The sequence below is a fragment of the Pteropus medius genome, unplaced genomic scaffold (genome assembly GCF_902729225.1).
Source record: "Pteropus medius unplaced genomic scaffold, Ma_sr-lr_union100, whole genome shotgun sequence".
NCBI classification, from domain to species: Eukaryota; Metazoa; Chordata; class Mammalia; order Chiroptera; family Pteropodidae; genus Pteropus; species Pteropus medius.
Genome location: NW_024346980.1, coordinates 950,900 through 967,344, shown reverse-complemented (window position 1 = coordinate 967,344; position 16,445 = coordinate 950,900). Strand labels below are relative to the sequence as shown.

General features: G+C 66.9%; 1 protein-coding gene across 1 annotated transcript in view; it reads left to right on the top strand.

Annotated features, from left to right (window-relative positions):
• The window catches only part of MORN1 (MORN repeat containing 1), a 48,390-nt gene that overhangs the window by 24,344 nt on the left and 7,601 nt on the right, over nt 1-16,445 (top strand). The window contains 2 exon segments of the mRNA XM_039876907.1: nt 1,573-1,728; nt 10,338-10,659. Coding sequence (XP_039732841.1) covers nt 1,573-1,728; nt 10,338-10,659 — 478 coding nt within the window.

The following is a 16,445-nucleotide window of genomic DNA, read 5'->3' as shown; positions in this document are numbered from 1 at the left end:
AGCTGGACGCCATGCAGGGCCACTCTGCTAACGTGCCCCCATCACGCCGCGCGGCCCCAGAGCTCCCTCCCCTCCGACGCCCCTCGGCCCCTTCAGCCGTGTTGGGGGAGGGGCTGCAAAAAACGAAGCCATTGCAAACAGTTCTGCAGCCGCGAGGGGGGAGCCGGCCCTCGGCAGACAGATCGGGAGACGGAGCCCCACATGCTGACGGCGCCCCACTCTCGAGGCCAACCCCCTCTCCCCGCCCCAGCAGGCGCGCCTGGCCCAGCCTTGCCGGAGCCCAGCAGCATGGGCCAGCATGGCCGCGGGGGCAGGGAGGGCGGGCGCACAGTGGCCAGGCCTCTTTAAGAAAATGGCTCGTCCTACACTTGCGTGGGGACAGGGATCTTTGACTTGGACGGTTCCTTTATCCTGAAGGAAAGCGAAAGCCGCAGCCTTCCGAAGCAGCCCCCGCCCGCCCCCGGGAGAGCGCACTTCTGCGTCGACCAGACGCCCCGTCCTGCCCACGCGGCCCCGGCGTGGCCACGGCACTTTCTCGCTGGGTTCCGGTTCCAGCGTCTTTCTTCGGCCAGACCTTCGCCAAGGACCCTCAAGCCCTTCTTCAAGGGGGTCGGGGGCCCGGTGGCCGTGCCGGTTCCAGCCGGGTCCCACTCCGTGCTCACCTGGGCCAGGGCCATGGGCACAGAACGCAGGACGCCAAGGGTGACACCTGCCACCACCCGTCTCACAAGTGCAGGGCGGAGGCCACTGCCCAGGGAATTTCAGGTCAAAAGATAATTCAAAACAAGTCTTGAAATAAACTGGGACGAGAAAATCCCCGGGGCGATCGTCCCTGTTGGAGGCGCTGACGACCCCCAGCAGGCAGAGCCGGTGACGTGTGCTTCCGAGGCGCAGGCGCACTGTAGGGCCCCTCGCCGAGTCCCAGGCGCTAGGGACGCCCCGCGACTGAGCACGCGCAGCCCCGCCAGACCGCGACGCCCTCTGCCAGGCCTCGTCCCACCCACGGCCTTGCGCCCACCGGAAACACCCGGGACTCAGCCCTCCCTGGCCGACTCGGCCGAGCTGCTGAGCTCACGCAGGGGCCTGTGGCTTGTGACAAGGTTCAGCTGCTGCTAACAACACGGTATTGTCTTCATCTCTATTCACGTTTACTTCTCACCTTGAAGTTCAGAGGTGGGGGTGATGCTCCCCGTCACCAAGGACCTCGTGATCCCAGATGGCTGCACGTGCGCCCGCCATCACGCCTCGTCCCAGCGAGCAGGAAGCGGGGGCACAAGGCGCAGGGGGCCCATGGCGCCTCAGAAGCCTGCTGGGGGCCACCCCCACTGCTGCTTACACCTCATTGGCCAGGGCTTGGTACCTGGCCGCAGGGAGGCAGGAAGCGCCGTTTGCCAGCTCGGAGAAGACGGGGGGTGGGGGGGATGGACGTTTCCCGTCAGGTGGCCATCTTTGCCGAATGGTCTGGGAGCTCAGATGGGAAACCCCGGCACCGGCCAATGCTCCCGGGCCCTGCCGGGTGCCAGGCGACCGGAGACCGCGTGGGCAGCGATGTGCGCCTCCCGCCACCTGCAGGGACGAACCCGGGCTGCATCGGCCAGCACCTGCCCTCGGCCTCACCCCTTACGCACACCCGTCCCACCCTGCAGCCCTCCGCAGGGCCGTCCCGCCGTGGTGCTGAAGACGCTGGCCTGTCGGACCTGCGGGAGCGCGGGAGACGCCCGATCCTGTGTAAGGGGCCACCAGCGCCGGGAGTGAGTGGGGGTCCTGGGGAGCAGGTGGCCCACCAGCTGGGCGGGCTGGCCCAGTGCCAAGTGCCGCGTGGGGAGCTGGGCCCCATGCCCTGCCCTCCTCCTGTGTCACGGCGTCACTCACAGATGAGAAGCAGTGCCCTGGGTGGCCTCCCCAGTCCTAGACGGGTGACACCTCACTCTCCGGATCCTGACGGCTGGAGGCAGAGCCAGGAGGCCTGGCCACGGGGTCCAACCCTGAGCGGCCGTCTCCCGGCGTCCCAGCTGGACTCGGCATCACAGGACACCTGGCAGGCCTCACCTGCGGCCTTTGCCCCTGGAGGCAGTGCCGGCGCCGGCTGCGCGGTTAGCACTTGAGGTGCAGGCAGGGACCACCTGACGAGTGTGGACAGGCCGCTGGCGGCCACCCCATGCGGCCCGTCTGCCGCTGCACCAACTGGAAGCAACGCCTCCCATCAATCAGCCGAGCAGTGTTCTGGCCGAGGTCCAATTCAACCCCTTGAGCGGTTAGGGGTTTGTGTGCCGGGGCGTGGCCGGGAGGGAGGCCCCCGCCGCCCTGCAGACCGGCGAGGCCGTGCGAGGGAGGCCGGCGCCCACCTCTGCGTGTCCCTGAGCTCGTGTGCCGGCAGCGCGGGTGCATGGGGCAGCCACAGGCACCCCGTGCCCCCCCAGCACCCCCAGCTCTCTCCATGGAAGACAGTGTGGCCCATCGAATCTGTTCCACCCTCGGGGGGAAGGAGGAGAGGGGCCCCGGAGGGCACCCACTGGGTCAAGGCCCCTGGGGTCTCCGCCCTGTCCCACAGTCTCCCCAGCACACAGCGGTGGGCCCCCTGGGGCTCATCCAACACCCCGCTTCCAGCTGCCAGACGGCCTGGGCTGCTCCGGGGGCCCGCTCAGCACCCGGCTGGGGAGCTCGACCTTCACCCCGCCCCCGACGGCAGCTGGACAGCCTTCCCCCGGGATCTGACAGGCAATTAAGACAAAAAAACCTTCTAAAAACCCAGTTTCCAGTTATACCAATGAGTAAAACGGGGAGAGAAAACGCTTCCTCTTTCCAGAGGCCTAACGCGGTGACACATAATTGCAGAACTCTGTATTTTATTGTTGTGTTGATATGAAACATTTCAGTCGTGTCATTGTTTCTAACTTTCAGACAAGATTTGCTTTTGGTTGAGAAGGCAGGCCGCTCCCCTGGACGTGGATTCCCGCCGGACGGTCTGAGCCCCATTTCGGTTAAATTACAGCACCCGGATTTCAGTAACAAGCACATTGATTTCGTATTCAAAAAGATTTTTATATTTAGTCTCTTAACCTTTTGTAATTCCCACCCACAGCTCTAAACGGTGGCACCCTTTTACGTTAATTGTTGTCAGTGGGGCGTCTGCCTCGACCTGTAATTTAGGCCCATTGAATCCTAATGCAGGTGCCGATAATTGCCGAGGGACCCGGGCAGGCTGGCTGGGCCCCCGTGGCTCAAACAATCCCCAGTAAATTGGATTTGGGAACCTGAAGCAGCCACAGCCGGCAGAGAACCTCGAATCGCTTTCTTCTTCTTTTTTTTTTCCTTTATCAAATGCACAAACCACCCCCACCCACCGCCTTGCCCCCCACCCCTGGAAATGTCTCCAGTTGATCCGAGTGACTCGTGTTATCATTCGTTGAACAAATGGTTTTGAGCACTCATCGGACGGGACCTGCGAGGCATTGCCCGTAACTATAAGACGGTTTTAAAAATCAGGGTGCCCTCTGCCGCTGATCCAACCCTGCCAACAAGTGACAGCGCGTGTGGCAGCCACGCCCTGGAGATTCCGCGGCCCCTCGGGGCGGTCACGCGCTGCATCGTTAACGGTCTGTGGCAGTGTGGAAGATTCGTGTTTGGGGAGGAAAATTGTACCATAAACTCCTCCTCCGGGAGTCAGAGCTCACAGAGGGAGCGGCCCAGAGAAGGGTGCACAGACACCCAGTGAAAAGGCCGGAGCGAGGCCAGGCGGGCTCTCTCCCTCGTGACTGCTGGACGGGCCCCAGACCACTTAGAGCTGCCAGACCAGCCAGGGACAGTGACCTCGTTTGTGTTTTGGTTCGGACAGTGGGGCCATGGATCGAACTTGACCAGTGGCTGCTGGCAGCTTCCAGCCTCAGACAGACAGCGGCTCTGCCTGGCCTCGCAGCGGGCCCACGGCGGGGGACACCTGCCTGTCCCTTCTGCTCTGCAGAGCTGGCCCGGTGTCCTAGGCCGCGTGGCGCCCCACCTAGAAGAAGAAAGCGATTCGAGGTTCTCTGCCGGCTGTGCCGGGAGCCAGGCCTCTGCCTGCATCGGCCACAAGCTTGGCCAGGTGGCCCCTCAGCAGCCAGTGGGGCCTCAGCGCACATCCCCCTAAGACAGCAGCAAACACCCATCCATTCTCTTCCCGAAGAACAGGGGCGATGAGTTCTGCGTTGCTAAGAGAAGCATAAGCCCCCAGCCCGAGGCCGACTCTGCCCGATTCAGAAACCAGGCTGCTGCGCGCGGACGCCTGGGCCCCGCCCCGCGGACCCCTCGCCTGCGTCCAGGCCACTTCGGCCTACAGACCACTGCGCCGACGGGCCCGGGGGCCGCTCCCTGCAGGCGGCCCTCGTGTCGGAGCGCTGCTGCCGGCTGCCCCGTTTCAGGCCACCATGTGGCCTCTGAGCCTCTGTCCAGGGCCATCCCAGTCCCAGGACTGCCATGGACGGGCCTCCCTGGACGTGCGTCCTCAGTGGCACAGGGCCAGTAAAGGGCGCGTCGCCGTGAGGAGGGCCGATGGACGCAGCCTCCCGGCTGTTATTCGCACAGGAGCGGAGCCTGTTGTTGGCCTCGGTGTCCGGGCCCCTCGTCCCGTCGGCTGTCCCCTCCCGGGACGGGCTGCTTTGTAGCCGAGCCACCCCCACAGGACAAGGAGAGGCTATGCCGCCCCGGGCTGCTGCTGCTCTCCGGTGTCTGGCTGGGACCCTGGGTGAGCGGGCACCCCAGAGCTCCTGTGTGGGGCGGCTGACCGCCTGCTTTGCCCTGCCCCTCCGGGCAGTGCCCCCGCCCAGCACTGTGCACCGGGGTGGCCCTGCCTGGCCCTGCCGACCTGTGAGCAGACAGCCTGGCGGGGCGTCAGAAACAGCCTTGGAAGGAACCCCAGGTCAGGCCCGACCCTGGGGGTTTGCGGCAGGAACGAGCCCCTTCCGTGTGGCATTGCGGGTCCAGCATCCACACTGCTGGGGGGTGGCGACGACTGCCACGTCTGCGTCTGGGGAGGACTTTCGGCCGAGCGCGGCACCTGCAACAGCTCCTAGAGGGGAGCGGCTCGCAGACGCGGGGGCAGCGCGGCCATCGGGAGCTCCGGCTCCAGGAGCATTCAGAGAGGACGGGGGTCGGGGGGACAATGGCTTTGTGTCAAACTTGTTTTCTGTGCTTCAGGAAAGAAAGGGGGAAGGGCGGGCACTGGGTGCCGTCTCTGCGAACGGTGACAGTGGCGTGGCCCCAGCGGCAGGACCCGCTGATCTCTCTCAGAGGTGGCTGCGAGGGTCCGGGCCCCATCCCGGTGCTCACGGCTGGCGGCCACGGGACCTCACGGTGCCTGGGCCCTGACCCCAGCGGCCCACGCAGGGACCAGAGGCCCCCGTCGTCTGCCGTGCCCACCCCCTGCCCACGCCCGGCCACACGCGCTCTCGCTGGACTGTTTTCCATGCAGAGACGCGCTGGAGAGTCTCAGTTTGAAAATCTCTTGATAATAAGATAAAGCAAACGTCACCTCGGGGTGGGGAAGAGGGACCACAGTTGCCAGGATGGCGTATGCTTCCCACACAGCGAGTCTCTGTGTCTGGTGCCGGTCCTCCAGCCCGTGTCCCCACCCTGAGGCAGACAGCGTGGGCCAACGGGCCGAGGTGGCAGGGCGCACTCTTGCAGAGGCTCCTGAGAGACAGGACCTGGTGCCCGTTTCCAACCCCCCGGCCACAGAGGTGTGTCCGAACCAGAAACCAGAGTGGCCACGGGCACCTGCAGAGCAGCATGGTTCCCTGCCTGGAGCTGGCTGTCCTCAGTTTCCTCGTCTGTGAATAGGGGAGACAGCATCCCCTCCTCTAGGTCGAGGGGATGGTTAAGTGTGTGTGTAAGCCCCACGGGAAGAGCTTAGCAAGGGATCTGGCCCCCGAAAGGTGCTGAGTGACCATACGGTGGAGGTGAGATAAATCATAGCGGTGACGATGGTGATGATGGTGATGGTGGTGATGGTGGTGGTGGTGATGGTGATGGTGATGGTGGTGATGGTGGTGGTGATGGTGACGATGGTGATGGTGGTGGTGGTGGTTGATAGTGACGATGGTGGTGACGATGGGCGATGATGGTGACGTGGTGACGGTGGTGATGGTGACAATGGTGACGATGGTGACGATGGTGGTGGTGATGGTGATGGTGATGGTGGTGATGGTGGTGATGGTGATGGTGACGATGGTGACGATGGTGATGATGGTGGTGGTGATGGTGGTAGAGGTGAGATAAATCATAGCGGTGACGTCAGTGATGATGGTGACGATGGTGACCCCCAGACATGGTCCTGGGAACACCAGACTTGAGCTCTGAAGAAAGATCTCCCGGCTCCTGGGTCTAGAAGCTGGAAGGCAGGACCGGGAGGGACAAGGGGTCCCTGCTCCACCTCGGCTCACCTGTGGGGCTCAGCTCTCAGCTCCCCCAGCCATGCTCGTGGGCCAGCAGAACAGCCTGCCCTGCCGTTAGATGTAAACAGGCTCTGCGCTGCACATCACGGGCCATGGCATTTCTGCGTCACTGTCATCTCGGTGCCCGGGAGACAGGTGTCCCAGGCCCCACTGCTGAGGAGAGACCCTGCCCGAGGGGCCCACTGAGACCACTGAGGGACACGGACGCCAGGACAGATGGGAGAGAAGCCTGTCTAAACGTCCAGAGCTGTCCTGGCTGGTTCACTAAATGCACATAGAGGAGGCCATGGCTGGGATCCAGTACGGTCACCCCCTGCCCATCCCCCAGGGTCCCGTGGGTGGGGGTGGGCCCTGAGCGGTGCGGAAGACCCCTGTGCGGAGGGGTCCCTCAGGGATGACAGATGTCAGGAAGCGCCCTCTGAGACAGGCACTTGGGGCCACCGAGAAGGGCCACACTCGGCAGCCCTGGGGTCTCCCTAGAGAGGGCAGTGTGCGTGTGTGCGTGCACACGTGTGTGCACCGCGTGTGCAGAGGCCAGCGGGCCGACAGCAGTGGGGGCTCTGGACAGAGGAAGACAGGCCTGGCCACGTGCAGCCTGCTGGGGGGAGCCAGGGTGCGGGCGTGCCCACCCTCTCCTGCCTGTCCCCGGCCTGCTGATGGCACAGCCTCCAGGCCAGCCTTGGGCCACAGCCGGGCGGAGGGCCGGGCAGCGAGACGCATGTGCCAACCGGGCAGCTCTCAAAGGGGTCTGAGGGTGCCCGCCTGGCCTTGCACCCCAGGACCCTGCTCCCCGCTGGGCCGTGGAGACAGAGCCCCTGGTGTCCCCCCCAGGTGCACCGCTCTGCTCAGTGCCTGTGCGGCCACCTCCGAAGGAACGAGTCTGCCCTGGAGAGTGACACGGCCTGCCTGGTCACCTCCAAATGAGATGGCTCTCGTCCCCTCAGGGCCAATAACATTTCATTCTTCGGATTCGCTTAAATGAAGAAAACGCTTTGAGCCGCCGCCTGGCGAGGTCCGGGCCCACGGTGGCCGTTCGCGGTGATGGCCAGGCCCCCTCGGGACTTGTTTGTGCAGCGGTGTCTCTGCCGCTGCCTCTGTGTCCTACACAGGTGATTAGGGAGTCTAATTGAGTCGGCTGTAAAACGATAATTAATAGAGTTCCCCTCCAGGAGAGGTCGAGCTGCCCGATCACCCCGGGCCCACTCAGCCCCCCACTGCAGAGCCGCCTGCCCTGCAGGCAGCAGGCGACCTTTATCTTGCTGATAAAGCCGTAATTGCTGTGATTAAAATAGACACCAAGTCTTCAGAAGCAACGCCAGAGCTGCAGCTGGCATCTGCCGGCCCTGCCCGACCTCCAGGGTGTCCCGGCTGGGGAGCGCCCCCCAGCAATGCGCCAGCCAGGCCCCCGGAGGCTAAGGGGGGCCCCTCTCTTGAGCCCAGGAGGACCGTGTGTGGGACCCTTCTTTCTCTCGAGTGGGTCCCCCAGGGTCCCCAGAGCCTCCCTGCAGGACGACCTGTCCGGTGGTTTTGTCAGGGACTCCGAAGCCCCCTCAGCACCGCGGGAACACGGGGCAGCAGAGGGACGGGGCTGTCCCCCAGCCCAGTGGTGGGCAGGAGGGGGCTACACGGGCCCCGGTCTGTATCAGACTCCGGGTCACTTCCTTTGGGTGGCACCCACCATCAGGCTGTCGCCTTTTTTCCTGTGGTTTGACCCAATGAGACCAGGTCTTACAATAGGACAGCAGGAGGGGTGCGCAGCCCAGGGCAGGGGTGTGAGCAGAGGCCAGAGGGGCCCAGCGTGAGCGAGGAGTGTGAGCAAGGAGGGGGTGCAGTCTGGTGACAGTCCTGGGCTCTGCGGCCACAGGGCTTGACTCTGCTCAAGATGCAGGAGAAAGTGGGGGTGGGAGCAGTGGGGAGCCCCTGGCCGCGAGCTGGAGTGCGCGGGATGGGGGCGCCAGGGCCAGGGGCTGAGAGGCCAGGCGGGAGCCTGCACCCCAAGATGTGGGCCGTGGAGCTGCGAGCTGGAGCATGCGGGATGGGGGTGCCAGAGCCAGGGGCTGAGAGGCCAGGCGGGAGCCTGCACCCCAAGATGTGGGCCGTGGGGAGACCAGGACTGGGAGGCAGAAGGCAGGCTGTCGCCTGTGTTCCTAGCCAAATAACCAGGCGGAGGACGGGCCTGTATCCAAAGGAGAGACCGAGCTGCAGGATGGTGAGAATCTGCACAGGACCAGGGTGCAGGCTGCGCACGGGGCCCGGATGCTTCTCACGTCCCTGTCCCCACAGCCACCGCAGTCCGCCCAGCCTGCCTCCACCAGGCCCCAGCGCCACCCAGCCCACAAGTGTTCCGCATCCCACCCACGCGCGGGCCACCTCAGGGTTGGCCTGTCTGGACATCACGTCTGCACAGGGACCGACTGGGCAGATGAGCCAGGAAGCCACGACCCAGCCGAGACCGAGGAGGCGGAGGGGGCAGCGGGGTGGGCGTCCAGCCTGAGGCAGGACCGAGCTTGGGGGTGGCCCGGCCTCCCACGAAGGCCACTGGGTGAGCGTGGACCCGGGTCCCGCCGAGCACCGTGCATCATGAGGCGTGACAGGACAGCAGCGGTGGACGCGGGTCGACTGTCGAGGGCACCAGCTGCGTTTCCACCGCCCGCCCCAGGGGACGGCGTGTCGCACGTCCGGGCCTGAGGCTGCTGCCATCCCAGGCCCTGTGGTGGCCGCCTCGGCAGAGGGCTGTTAGGGTGCAGAGCCGGGGACTTCGCCGTCCGGACGTGCGGTGAGAGGCAGTCAAAGCTGGTCCCGCGGGGCCGTGACGCGTGAAGACGGGGATGAGGCAGCTCGGCTCCCGGCCGCTGCCCGGGACGCGCGGACGGTGTGGGGGCAGCGAAGCCGACGCTCGGGCCGATGTCAGCGGGGGGACAGCCTGACGCTACGCTCGCCACGGCGACGGCAGGAAGAGCCCCCCGGATGCAGGAGCCCCGCGCGCCCCCCCGTCCCCCGTCTGTGCGTGGAGGACGGACGTGCCCCCTCACCCGGAGCCCCCCAGCAGACGCTCGGGCGGGGCGCCCAGCCCTCTGCCCAGCCAGCCCCTGCTGGCGCCTCCTCCTCAGCGTGTGTGGCCCAGCCGGGGACGCAGGGACGGGGGCCGGCGGGGGCGCCCGGGAGCACAGCCCCCAGCGGACAGCGGTCCTGGGGTGCGTGTTCGGGCCGGTCCTGGGGTGGCCCCTGCACCCACCCAACACCGCGGTCAGCACCGTCAGGCCTCGGCTGCCGGTTCTCGGTGCAAAGGGCTGGGGGGACCGCAGCCCACCTGCAGGGGGACAGAGCCTGGGACAGGGCCACCAGGAGAGAACCTGTCACCTTCGCACCATAGGGCCCCTGCAAAGGGAGGGCTGAAGGGAGCCAGATGGGCGGAGGTCCATGGTGGGTTTCCCACCACAGGGACAGACAGGCTGAGCCTGGCCCGAGGATTTCAGGGTCTCCCGGGGGACGGTTGCCCCTTGTGGCTTCCATGCTCCCCATGTGCTGTGCGCGTGGCCTGACTCCCCACTGCACACAGTTACTGAGTAGAAGCGTCCCATCATGCTGGGCTCAGAGGAGGGTGCCGGGCAGCAAGGGCCTCGGGCGGCGGCGTCCAGGACACCCTCCCAGCCCGGAGGATCAGCCCCAGGCTGGGTTCGCCAGGGAGTGCCAGGGTCAGGCGCATCCTCAGCCTGTCCCCACTCACCCAGACGTGTCCTCATCACCCCACTGGGCACGTCCTTGGCCTGTCCCCACTCTCCCGATGTGTCCCCGTCACCCGCCGGGGGCCACACTCTGAGCGGCCATGCAAAGGGCCTCTTCCGACCTTTACCTCGTGATGCCTAACGGGCCTCTCTGTTCTCTTTCGGACGCGCCCCTTCTCCTCAGCGGGGGGACGTGCCCTCTCTCGTCCCGAGAACTGTCGGCGGGTGGAGCGAGGCCGTGCCCAGTTCGTGGACGTCCGCCTCGGGCCCCTTCCACGCGGGTACCACCCTGTCCCATTCCTGGACGGCCAGCACGAGGTAGGGGCGGGGACCTCCACGCGGCTCGGCCAACGCTGCAACCGGGGAGTGGGAGGGGGACGGGAGGGGGCCCCCGGGAGCCCTCTGAGTCCCCTTCTGCTCCGTGTGAAGGGAAGCCGCAGACCCAGAGGCGGCCTGGGCCCCAGGAGGAGGATGCCCACCGTGCCGGGCCCGTCCGTGGGCAGCAGGTAGGAGAGGCCGCCCTCCCCACGCCGGGCGTCTGGGGGTTGGTCTGGGCCACAGGTGGGGCTGTGAGCCGGCCCCTCAGGGTGCACAGTCCTGAGCGTGGCAGGGCACCCCTCATACCCACCTCCGTCCCGACTCCCCTGGCCTGTGACGCTCTGGGCACCACAGGCAGAGCCTCTGTCTGCTGGGGCGCGAAGCCGCCTGTGGCATGGGGGACGGTTCGCTTCCTCAGTGGGAGCCCTGGGCTGGCCCCAGCCTGGTCTACATCCTGCGGGTAGAGCGGCCGCCTCCTGCAGAGCACAGCTGGCCTGGCGGGCCACCCGCTGGAGGGGCCTGCGGGCTGCAGAGAAGGGCCACTCGCCAGCGGACAAGCTTCGTGCGGGCGGGGCGGGTGGGTGCTGTGGCCTGGCACACCCCGCACTGTGGCCGCGGCTGCCACACGCCAGGGGCCAGGCCAGCCAGGCGGCCAGGCTCGCCCACACCCACCTAGGGTTTCGTCTGGCAAAGTGGGGGACCGAAGGTCGGCCCGTGGGGAGGCGGGAGGCCCTGCTGTGCCCTCCATGGCATGCCCTCTCCAGCTCGGGGAAAGCTGAGCTCCAGGGACCCCCTTCCAGGCCTCCACCTTCAGGAGCAGCTTGTCCCCCACTGGACCTGGCCCCCTGCCGAGACCACAGGCCCCGGGGAGCTGTGGGGAGCTTGCTGTGGTGGCTCCAAGGCCCCCCCCCCACCACCCCCACCTGTGGCCTCCTTTGCAGGCGGGTCCTGCAAGGCGGCCCGAGCCGACCTTTCGCTGGAAGCAGGACGCCCTGGAAGGGCAGCCCCAGCCCTGAGAAAAACTCCCCCAGCCTGAAAGACACAGGCAGGTGCGCGGAGCAGGGCCTCGGGCCGGGGAGGGCTGCGGCGCTGAGAGGCCTCGGCCTCGTCGGCCCCCAGGAGCCACGGTCAGCGTGCGGGCACCGTGCACGGCCTGCGACCGGGCACCTTTCTTTGCTCACGCCGCCCGCCCTGGGCACGCGCCGAAGCAGCCGCAAGAAAGGGCAGAGGCCTGTGGGCTCAGACCCAGCAACGACGCGCCGGGAAACGCGGAATCCGCGAGGCGGGCGGGGGCGCCGCGCAGTGAGACGGGGCGTTCGTGACGCCGGCGGGGTAGGGCCGGCCCGGGGACCCACGGGGGACGGCACGGCGTCGGCCAGCTGACAGGCCCCAGACCCCAGTGGCACGGCAGGCGGGGACAAGTGGCAGGAGCAGAAGGGGGCCCCCTCCTGTGCGGGGCGCGAGCCGACGTCCTGCGGGTCGCGGTGAGTGAACTGGACGTGGAGCTCGCTTCGCCGCCGCCGGAGCAGCTCGGACTCTCGGTAAACGGCCGAGACCCCGCCGAACGCGGAGGCCCCGCACGTGGCCCCCGCGCGGTTCCACTCGGAGTGTGTGTGCACCGACAGCCCAGACACAGGCCCACGTGCTCAGGGCCGAGCCTGCGCGGGTGCTGTAACCATGGCAACCTGGGTGACAGCGAATCACGTCGAGTCAGCAGAAAAGGGCCCTCGCCCAGCTGCTGGCTGCTGGGGGAGCCGAGCGGGGCCTCCCGGCCCGCGGGCGCCACCGAGGCCCAGGCTGCGGTCCTGGAGCCCCTCACTCGCCGCGCGCACGGCCCCAGGAACGCGTGTTCACGTTTGAAGTGCTGTCCGTGAGTGAGCTGACCTGTCCGGGCTCCTGGGGACCCTGCTCGCCACCCATAGGGCCCAGGCCTCGCCCGCAGGGTGCTCCACTCCCCGGGGGCCGGCACGGTGCAGCCAGAAACCCGGACACAGTTCTGCCACCTCAGGCTCTCCCGCAGCCCCTGTCCCGGAGGGTACCTCCCTGGCGGCGAGGCCCTGGCAGAGCCTCCTGCCGCCCCCCGACCCCCAGTGCCACCTGGTGAACAGACAACCCCTGTGCCCACGCAGACCCCGAACCCCGGCCTCGCCCAGCCTACCTCCCTGCCTGCCGGGGTTCTCACCAGGGTCAGGTTGTTAGATCCTTAGCACCATCATATCCCACCGCCCAACACCACTCCGGCTCCCCATTGCTCACTGGGCGGGCGTTGGCCTCAAGACTTCCTCCGGGGCCCCCAGCTTTATGCCCTCGAGTTCCTCTGCCCCATCTGGGTGTCTGTGTGCCCCACCCCCACCTAGGGAAGAGTGGGGGAGCCTGGCCCTGCCCCAGCACCCCCCGCCAGCTCTGCCGTGGGCCGTCCCTTCACGCTGGGTCGGGCATCAGGTCCCCTCAGCAGCATCCGAAGCTGGCTCTTGACCCAGAAAGCCCACCTTTCGGGACCGTAGGAAGCCATCTTTTCCAGCCGCCAAGCCCGGCGCTGGCAAATCAAAAGCACGTGGGCTTCCGACGGCCGCGTCTGGTTCTCGTTAAGAAACCCCCACGAAGCCTGGGATGTGTGATTCTGGGCTGAGCCGCCCGGGGGGCAGGGCGATTGCGGGGGCTCCGCATGTGAGGGGCCGAGGTGGGGCCGGGATGCCGCTGACCCCTGCGGAGCCCCACCCGGCCGGCCTGTGAACAACCAACCCCCGTGGGGTGGAGAGGGGCCCTTGGCAATTCCTGCCCAGATGTTCTTGCCACCACCCACCCCACCACACGCTCAGCACATGGTGCCTCCTTCCCGCCCAGGGACCCCGCAGTGCCGTCTCCCGGACGTCTGGGCTTCTGGGGAGGCCCCGCAGGCTCTGGCTGCCGTCACGGCAGATCCCCCCCTTTCTGAAATGGGGAGCGGGCCCCCTTGGGTCTCTTGCTGGCTCAGGTGACCACAGGGACTGCAGGACCGGCCCTCGTCCGGAGAGGAGCCCCCATCAAACCCATAATTCTGCGCCGTCTGCTACTTCAGAACTTGCCTGCGAGGTCTAGAGTGGGCTCCCTGGCGGGGGTGGGGGGAGCCGGCCACAGAAAGGGGACTGCCAGGCCAAGACCGCAGGGGCCAGCGTGGGGGCACCCACAGGTCTCACCCTGTGGCAACGGAGAGGTCGTGCCCAAAACAGTCCCCAGGGACACAAGCCCACAGTCACCATTCCAGCTGAGGCCAGTGTGATGACCACCACGTGACCCCAGACCCCAGGCTTCCCCTCCCCTGCCCCCCAACCCCAGAGCCGGCTGTGCAGGGGACACACACACTAACGAGCCCGTTACAGCCGCTGCAAAGAGCTCTCCGCCTGATCGTGGGCCGAGGGGCAGGCGTGTGCTGTGCAGCCGAGGTCCCCAAGGCGTTGACACCTGTCGTGGGAGTGGAGCGTGGGTGCATGCGTGCGGACTGCCTCCCCGGACGACACCACCGCGCTCACGTCCCCCCCAGGCAGGCAGCACAGCGATGCTGGACGGTCTTCCTGCGCCCCCAAACCCGACTCCCAGTGCCAGGCTCCCTCTGGCTGGCATGCACATCCAGGCCTGTGATGGGCAGCTTTCGGCCTCTAAGTGTCGGACCCCAAGTTCCGGGGAAGGTGGGAACACCAGCCGAGTTCAGGGGGGCTGCTGTGACCCCTGGGGAGACCTGGGCGGGCACCACGACGGGCCAGCCATTGCTCAGCCCGGAGCCCAAGGTGGTGGGCGAGGCAGCTAGCAGAGCAGCCCCGGGCCCGCGCCCCCCTGGAACGGTACCCCGTGCAGCCCCCACCCAAAGCCGCCTTCCCCCCGCCCCGGACCACCTGTGTGCCCTCCGCCTGCAACCCCTTCGAGCTCGTTCACCCACTGTGCCCACCAGCCTGCCCCCTAGCGCACGGCGGCAACCGCCAGAGAGGACAAGCACCCGCACCAGACGGCCCTGACTCCGGATCCGATTTTCGTGGTGAGGGGCGTGCGCCCTCCGTGGGACTTCCAGACAGAATTCCGTGGCGGCTTTGACCTAGAAAACTCGCCTTTGTAACCCCAAATGGATGTCCGGCCGAGGGACGGCAGTGGCTGGGTCCCAGCCCCCCGGGGGACATGCTCTCGCTGTTCTTGGGGTGTGTGTCACCCTACAAAGGGGTATCCAGGCCCCGCACCCAGGCCCCTCACCACAGGGACCCGCACCCCAGGGAGGGAGCAAGGGGGGTCCGCACCCACCCCCCAGAGTCCCCACCCGGAAGGGCCCCGCGTGTGGACGACTGGGTGACGGGGGCCCCGCGTGTGGACGACTGGGTGACGGGGGCCCTGGCAGGGTCACAGAGGCTGCGGCCCGTCTCGCCCTAGCCCCTCACTTCAGTCAGTGGAGCTCTGGCTTTTCCCCATTGTTGCACAAGTGGCTTCCACATTGTCTCAAAGTCTGGTCCCTAAGTTGCCACCTAACCACTGTCAGGCGGGCTGGCTCGGCCACCGTCCCCCCCACCGCTGGACCAGCCCGTGCACGCGGTCCCTGCGCCCCCGCCCCAGGCGAGCCCGTTGGCCTCACGGCCTCGTCACGTTCCTGCAGAGACATTCCTGGCACATGACGGAATTTCACAGCATGACACAGACCCCGTCAGTTCCTGAGTGACGTGAGGTTGTGTCAGCTGCAAAAGGCAGACGCGATCCCATAAATGTGGCCGGGAGCCGGCCAGCCACGCGTGAGAATTCCATGGGAATGGGCGAAAGGCACGAGGCTCCCTCCGCCTTTCCCCCAGGACCCTGGAGGCCTGCTTTGTGCTGAGCACAGCCGCCTGCAGCCCGTCTGCCAGAGCGCGGTCACCGGTGCTGTGCGGGGACTCTGGCCGCCCGACCTTGCCGGTGATTGCTCACCGACAGCTCAGCAAGGACGCCCGCCTGACACCCGTGGCCGCAGAGCCCCTCCTTGCTCACTCGGAGAAAAACAGGCTTAATTAAGGCTTCCGTGATTAGTCATTTCATCGGTCATTAGGCCAACACAGATGGAGCCAGTTAATTTTTGTACTTGCATAGGTGGTCGACGCTCACCGCCCACTCCTTGCAGGTCCTGGGTGGCCCCTGAGCGTCTCGCACAGGCCTTCATCCCCTCAGAGAGGCCGCCCTCCTGGCGGCCAAGCCAGCCTTCTTGGCTCCTCAGCTCACACAACCCCGGGCCCGGGGCAACGCTGCTCCGTCTGCCGCGTCCAGAGCACGCTGGGGACCAGGCTGCTGGTCCATGAGCCCACTGCTGGCTGGCCCCACTGGGACCCGGAGAAGCTCTGGGTTAGCGGGTCCCAACGAGGACAGGCTCGGGTGGTGGCCTGTCCTGTGTCTGAGGGCCAGCCCAGCAGGCAGGCCCGGTCAGTGCGGAGCCAGAGCTGGAAAGTCCAGCCGTGCAGTGAGGCCTGGGCCCTCACGGCCCCACAGCGGGCACAGCCCACGACGGAGGCTCACCCCCGGCTGGAGGGGGACAGGCTCCTCACTGGGCTCAGCTGGCAACCGCCCCTGCCTCAGTGGCGGAGTAAATGGCAGCTCCAGCGGCCACAGCCCAGGGGCCGCCTGCCTCGCCCAGGACCCCGAGGCCTCCTACCACAGCCACAGCTGTCTCTGGGGGCCGCTTCTGGGTGTCCTGTCCCCACTCCTCACCCTCTGCCCACTCTGTCCCACACTGGACCCAGCCCAGGGGCTGTGGGCAAATGCTTTAGACTCGACTCTCGGATGACCGGAAAAAATCTTGCATGAGGTCCAAGGGCAAGTCCACCGGTCCCTCCGCCAGCTCACCAGTGCGCCTGCCCAGGTTCCGTGCGCCCCACCCGGGTTCCGTGCGCGCCCCCCCCGGGTTCCGTGCGCCCCACCCGGGTTCCATGGACACCTCTGGGTTCCGTGCGCCCCACCCGGGTTCTGTGCACACCTCCAGGTTCCGTGCACCCTC